The sequence below is a fragment of the Cicer arietinum genome, chromosome 6, assembly GCF_000331145.2.
Source record: "Cicer arietinum cultivar CDC Frontier isolate Library 1 chromosome 6, Cicar.CDCFrontier_v2.0, whole genome shotgun sequence".
NCBI classification, from domain to species: Eukaryota; Viridiplantae; Streptophyta; class Magnoliopsida; order Fabales; family Fabaceae; genus Cicer; species Cicer arietinum.
In genome coordinates this window covers 23,630,974-23,638,207 of record NC_021165.2, presented here as the reverse complement: position 1 = coordinate 23,638,207, position 7,234 = coordinate 23,630,974, and the positions used below count along the sequence as shown (strand labels likewise).

The following is a 7,234-nucleotide window of genomic DNA, read 5'->3' as shown; positions in this document are numbered from 1 at the left end:
TGCCTTGATATGTCCTTGCTTTCCGCATTCAAAGCAAGTGAAGTTTTGATTTGAAGTAGAACTATCTTTCTTCCTAAAACTTTTCCTTTTGAAAGTTCTGTCATTTTTAAGAAACTTACCAAATTTCTTAACAAGGAACGTAATATTTTCATCTTCATCTGAATTTTCATCTTTTATTTGTTCTCTTGATTCGGTCTTTAGAGCAATGTTTTTGGTCTTCTTTTCTTGACTTTCATTTTTTTCTAACCTTCCAAGTTTGATTTCGTGTTCTTGGAGTTTTCCAAATAATGCAGAAAGAGACATTTTGGATAGACTTTTCTTTTCGGAGATTGTTGTTACCTTTGGTTGCCAAGCCCTCGTTAATGATCTTAATACTTTTAGATTTAGTTCATCATTGGTGAAGGTCTTTCCAAGAGCCGACAAATGGTTGGTTAAGTGGGAGAACCTTTTTTGTAAGTCTAAGATAGATTATCTGGGCATCATTCGAAATAATTCGTATTCTTGAGATAGTGTATTTAGTTTAGATCTTTTTACTTCAATGGTGCATTCATGAGTTACTTCTAGCGTATCCCATATTTCTTTAGCTGTTTTACAGTGGGATATACGGAAAAATTCATCCATTCCTAGTGTTGATTGTAGCATATTTTTAGCCTTCTTATCGAACAACACTTTTCTTTTATCATCATCCGTCCAATAATTTTTTATCTTTGTTTCTTTTTTGTTGTTGATGAATTTTGTTGGAATGTGAGGACCATTTTCAACTGCATCCCATATGTCGTCTTCTTGTGCTTCAAGATACACTTGCATAAGTATCTTCCAAAAGTCGTAGTGTTCTCCAATGAAGCATGGTGGTTTGTTACTACTGCCACAGTCTCTAAAAACCGGTTTTGCGGAAGCCATGAGTAATGATCGAGGAGTAAGTTACCTGAACCTGCTCTGATGCCAATTATAAGTACAGAGGTACGCCTAAGAGGGGGGTGAATTAGGTGTTAGAAGATTTTCTAGTTTTTAGAGACTTAGTAGATTAGTTTTCTGTTTAGGATTGATGTATGTAAAAATTTAAATGGCAGAAAAATAACGAACACAATAGAATTATCCTGGTTCCCCTTATGATCAAGGGTACATCTAGTCCTCTTGCACACCACAAGAGATTAATCAACTTATTGTCAGAAAATGTACAGTTCCCACCCTGGGATTTCTGCTACAAACTTTTAGCAATACTTCTAAGATAACATACCACTATCTTAGATTAAGCTACTTTAAGAAAGTACTACTTTCTTTTACAATTCATATAATATGATTTGGAATAAGGATATAAGAGAGGTATAACGATTTCAATCCAATAACTTCAAGTACTTTGAGAACCTTTCTGAATGATATGAAAATGAAATGCAAGTACTTTGTAAAAAATTAGAATTTTGTTCAAAGTTGTTCAAGGTTTGATTCAAGGATTGTGTGTTTTTTGATCTCAAGTTATGGTGTATTTGTACTCCATAAACATCTCTTCAGATTCGTGGCCATTGATCCAAGAGGTTTGATGAACAAATACAACGATCTAGAACCATTTCAGATCTGAAAAATTGTATTGCTTCCAGTTGTATTCGAATACAGGATGTATGTATTCAAATACACCTCTTTTTAACGTTCAGATTTGTTCAAATTTTACACTTCGTATTCGAATACATCCTTCATGTAGTCGAATACATATTTGTGATTTTTTCCACTGAGTTGCTTTGTATTCGACTACAGCAGGTCGTAGTCGAATACAGATGCAAAGGTTTAGCTATTGACTTGCTTTGTATTCGACAACAGCAGGTTGTAGTCGAATACAAATGCAAAGGTTTTATCTACTGACTTGCTTTGTATTCGACTACAACAGGTCGTAGTCGAATACAGATGTAGAGGTTTAGCTACTGAATTGCTTTGTATTCAACTACAGCTGGTCGTAGTCGAATACAAATGTGAAGCTTTTGCTTCTGACTTGCATTTGTATTCGAATACACTACGCTGTATCCGAGTACACCTTTGTATTTTGTCAAAAATATTAGATTTAAGACTTTGTTAAGGTAATTTTGACTTTTGAAAATACTTTATATGCATGTGAAAATATGAATGGTTCTCATGTATTTGAGGTATTGGTTATATCATTTACCTTTACATTAAACATCTAATATGTTTGGATTTAAAGCTTTATCAATGAAGATATTTGAACTTCTTTTTGAGCTTGTTGCTTTGAACATATTTGTTAATCTTTGTCTTCATCAAAAACATGTATTTTACATTTCCAATAAATAGTTGTACAAGTCTTCTTTACTATTCCTCTTCAGGCTTTGAGTATTTTTCTCTAGCATCTCCAAACTTTTGTTCCTATAACCGTTCTTCCACATACTGACATTCTACTATTGAGGTTCATGAGGGTCGTTGTACCTTTTCAGGTACCTCTTTGTGGATGAGAGATGGTTGTACCGCCATCGAGTTAATTTACAACAGCTCTAGTTTGTGTCTGATTGACATAAAGTATGTTTTGAGGATTCTAACTCTCATTGAGAGCATTTTATATATTCAATCCTATATTAGTTCAAGTGTATGAAAACACTTTGACTAATCTACACTAGTTCTAATAACTCTCTACTTAGAGAATTTTTCATTAATGCTTTTTGACGTGTTCTTGGTTTTTCCAGAATTACACTTTATATTCTCTTCTTCTCTCATTTACCCCATTTTTTCTTGATTGAACCATTTCATTAAATACAAGAGGAAATATCTGTTGAGATATTATTGTTGGAAATCCTTTAGGGTATAGCCTTTGTACTTTAGGTTTAGGCCTGTGTACTTGATTTCGCAGAAAGACAACTTGTATTTTCACGTATTTCAGCAATAGAACCATTGAAGATAAATCTATTCGTTGAGCTCAAAACTGACTCACATAAATCACTTGTTAAAATATGTATGACAATCAAAGGAAACAGAGGGTACATGATCAGGGGATAGAACAATCAGAGTATTGTCTTACAGACCACCAAAGTAAACATGTTATCAGAGGATGCATATTATTAGGGAAGAGCTTTACTTCAAATCTAACTTTGGTTTCTAATTTGATCATAGTTACTAAATTCCTTTAGTGAACTATTACCAAATTATCTTTATTATTCTTGCCTTAATTGCTTAGTGAGAGAACCTTTAATTTCAAAGTAGCCCCTAATTCTTTAATGGATTTAAGATTATAATTAAGCTTTACAATACAAGAATTCTCTTATTAAACTATTGCATATGCATGTAATTTAATTGGTTTCATGACTTGCATCTATCCATAGATTACAATATCATGAATTTCTCATCTCAAACATTTGTTAAGTCCACTTACGTTTCAAAACACGAATCATAAAACAATTTAAAGTTGATTAAACAATAAAAAGCATTACAAAAGATAGAGATTAAAGAAGCATTACAAAACATGAATGATTCTTGATAAAACTCCTTCAATTGTGTTATAATCAGCCTCCTCCAAGTTTCTATGTTATGGCACAAGTCTCCAAATTTCAAAATAGTCAAAAATATCCATAAAAAGTGAGAAAAATACATTTTTATGCATTCTGTTGCGTGCCAGTTTCGCTCTAGCGCTCCTGGGTAGAAGCAAGATGTCAAAATATTGTAGAAATGTGCCCCAAGTGCAAGCATTTGTGCTCCAGCAAACAACATCAAATATTTGACATTTAATTCATTTTTCTCCTCTTGATTCCGATTTTGATTCTATTGTCTTCATGAAAGTTGTAGCCACGGATTGTAGCTTTCATTTGTATTTTGTTTGACTCCAATTGGATATCTACAACTCCAGATATGGCTGAATTACTCCACATAGATCGTGTTGCTTTCTCACCAAAAATCCAACACTGCACTAAAACAACGAAACAACGCAAAACTACTAGAATCTCTACTTAATCAAGGAAATAAGAACAAAATATTTCATTAAATCCAAAAACTAAAATCTACAAACTATATCAAATAACTCCTTAAATTAACTAATGATTCAAAATAAATAAGACTAAAAATAATGAAAAATATGCATATGGCTGATTGCTTGGGATAATGAATTTGGTTGAAAGGCTTGAACCTCGCGACGGATCGCTGACTTGTGGACAAAGATGAAGCAACTTAAGGAAAAGAGGGGAGATAACCCTACAAGGCGATTTGCCAGCGTCTCAAATTGATTTTGATATTCTTTAACGGAACCGATTTGGCAGAATTTGAAAAGAGCCCCCTTAGGGTCTTCATACACGGAAGGGGCAAAATGAGACTCCAAAGCATGAAGGAAAATCGACCATGTCAGCAATTGACGGTTAGCGTGCATCCATTAGAACCATGTCAAAGCTTCCCCCTCCATGTAGAATGCTACAATACACAGACGTTTACTGTAATAGCAAATCCATGTTGAATCAGAACTGCACACTACCGAGCCCAAATGCATCAATCTCCAAGAAAAAAATTTATTTGCAAAATCATTGATTTCCTCACTGTACATTTTATTCACCTTACAGGATTTAAATCTATCGATGCAAATTGAACGTGATTTTAGAATTAAATATAATTTCTGTTTTTTATCTTTTAAACAATATTTATTTTGCTCATTAATTTTTGTCTTTTATAAATGATGAATTTTAATCTTTTCACAATCATAACAAAAGTTAAAGCCACATCTAATCATTTGAATATATGCTAACAATTGTTAATATGTGTTCAATATAATATCATTTCAAAAAAACATCTATTTAGCCCAATAATTGACTTATACTTGAAAAAACTTCTTTTGTACGTTAAAACATATATAAATTCTTTGAATTGAAGAACATTTATCCAAGTTCTTTGTATGTTCATCTCATCATTGTTAAGATTACTCACTTAAATTTATAATAGATCCAAGATTGAATTTCAACCGTTCGTAAAAGTAATTTTATAATTGTTTAAAAGGGTTATGATAAAAATAACTAACATTCATTATTTATAAAAGATAAATGATGAAAATGGATTAAAATAATATAAAAGATGAAAACGAATATTTAATACCTTTTTGTCCCCAAACTTGAGTTCTTCTTTAATTTTTTTTGTTTAATGCAAAATACCACTTTCTCACGGATCCTTTGGACAAATGAATTTTTGGTATCTTAAAAACAAATTTGTGAGTAATTGTAATTAACTATAACTAGTTTATCAAATATTTAATTTTATAGAAAAATCAGTTGACGTTGCGAGACATTGATATGTGATCAACACAGAAGGATCACATATTCAATTAACATGTCAATTCATAGTTATTAATGATAAGAGTTTAAATATGGATTATTTGGATTGATATTTTACAATTTTAATGATGTATTTTTCAATTTACAAAATTTAAGGACTAATTTGATCAACAATTATAATTTCATGGGCCAATCTGCCTATTCTCTCATAAATAAATATTAATTATTACTTCTAACGATGAATATTTAAATTATTTAATGTCAAAACTATTTTTAAAAATTTGTTACAAATGAATTGAATTTTTTTTTTACTATTTTTGTACTAGTTCTCATAATTTTTTTAAAAAAAAAACATAAAGTTAATTATTTTTAATCTATAACAAAGCCTTAAAGAAAATTGAGATTAAAAAGTAGTTGAAATTTTTATTCTACAAATTTATTTCCTTCACAATGTACAAAATGTTATGAAATATGTAAATATCTTTGCCTTTACATTTGCTATCATCAAATTCTAATTAGAAAACTCATACACCATTCTAATCCAAACCAAACTAACCAAAAGAAAATTACATGCCAATAAAACATCTCAAACTATTTAAAATGATCATTAACTAACTTTTCACCAACACAATAATCCACACACTCCCTCAAATAAAGAAAAGAAGAAGCAAAATCTTTTATAGGCTTTCCATTACAATAATGCTTAGGAGGAGCATGATAGCAAGGCTCCAATGAGAACTCTCTTTCACAAGCTGGAAAATGAGTCTCATTATTTACTAGCAAGAATCCATGGCCTCAAATTTCCCAAACCTAGAGCAACATATCCAAAAGTAGACAAAGAAGTAGTAACCAACACATTAGATAAACTTAGCAGATACATGTCAACCCAAGCCTTCATGTTATGCTCATTATCATATTTCTTTTGAACCTCTTCATGACTTGGTTGATAAACCTCTATTACTACCCCATTTCAAATACATAGTCTTTAAATTTTCACCATATTGTGGATGTAAAGATGCCACAAGAACAACTTTCATAATTGTCTTGTTTTTGCCACTAGAAGACATTGAATTTTTCATACCAAGTACTTTTGGAAGTAGCTTATTCTCTAGTGTGCAATTTAAAACAAGATTCATAACTACTTGTTGTGGAGTGGAAATAGGATTAAACACTCTTATTTGAAGTCCTATTCTCTCATTTGCTTTAGCCAAATGTGCTTGATAAAAATTGGTGATTAGTCTCCATGCTTCATTTGAAGGGTGAAAAGGGTATCTCCCTAAATGGTGAAAAATTGTGTCTTTTTCTATGAACAATTTGTTAAGTTCAATGTTGAAAAAAGGGGTCATGAAAAGAGAAGGTACAAAATATTGATCTGATTGCAAAATCAACAAAGGAACCTTATTGAGAAGAGCTTGACTATCATCACAATGAAAAGATTTCTCATGAAAATTTGACTGGTATTGTAGATTGAGAAATAGGACTAATGGAAAATCCACTTTTGAAATATTGTTAGCCTTGTTTTTCTCTATCATGCCTTGAAATGTTTCAAAAAGCTTTTCATTCCAAAAAGGTAACTTTTTTGGTAACAACCAAGTTGAGTTCAAAAATGGCTCACAAAATAAACCATCTTTGTCTCTATCAAATCTTACAAGCAACACACGGTTTGTGTGAGAAGAGCATAAAGAAATGTTGCAACCATACTAATCATTTGGTTCCCTAAACCATTTGAAGGTGTCCAAATAAGGTATTTGCACATTGTAGCACCACCTTTGTTGTTTTTAGAATGTAGAATCTTTGTCATGCTTTTGTTGAAAGCTCTACTATTAGGTCCACACATTCTATGAGTTTTTTCATAGTTTCTTAGTTTAGATATCAAATATGAAGAAGGTTTATGAGGAGAAACTTTGCGGTATAAATGAAATTGTAGCCTACTTATGCATGACGCATCATCAAATGTAGAAGCTAAAAGTCCATCAAGCAATTTCTCTTTGTCCTCA

At 31.4% G+C, this 7,234-nt stretch overlaps 1 protein-coding gene and 1 pseudogene across 1 annotated transcript; both read right to left on the bottom strand.

Annotated features, from left to right (window-relative positions):
- Positions 1-468: 468 nt before the first annotated feature.
- LOC140920667 (uncharacterized) lies at positions 469-900 on the bottom strand. The gene has a single exon (XM_073369467.1). It carries the CDS (start codon positions 898-900, stop codon positions 469-471), a length of 432 nt encoding a protein of 143 aa, XP_073225568.1.
- Positions 901-5,633: 4,733 nt separating this feature from the next.
- LOC101488344 (probable fucosyltransferase 7) overlaps positions 5,634-7,234 on the bottom strand; it is a 10,146-nt pseudogene continuing 8,545 nt past the window's right edge.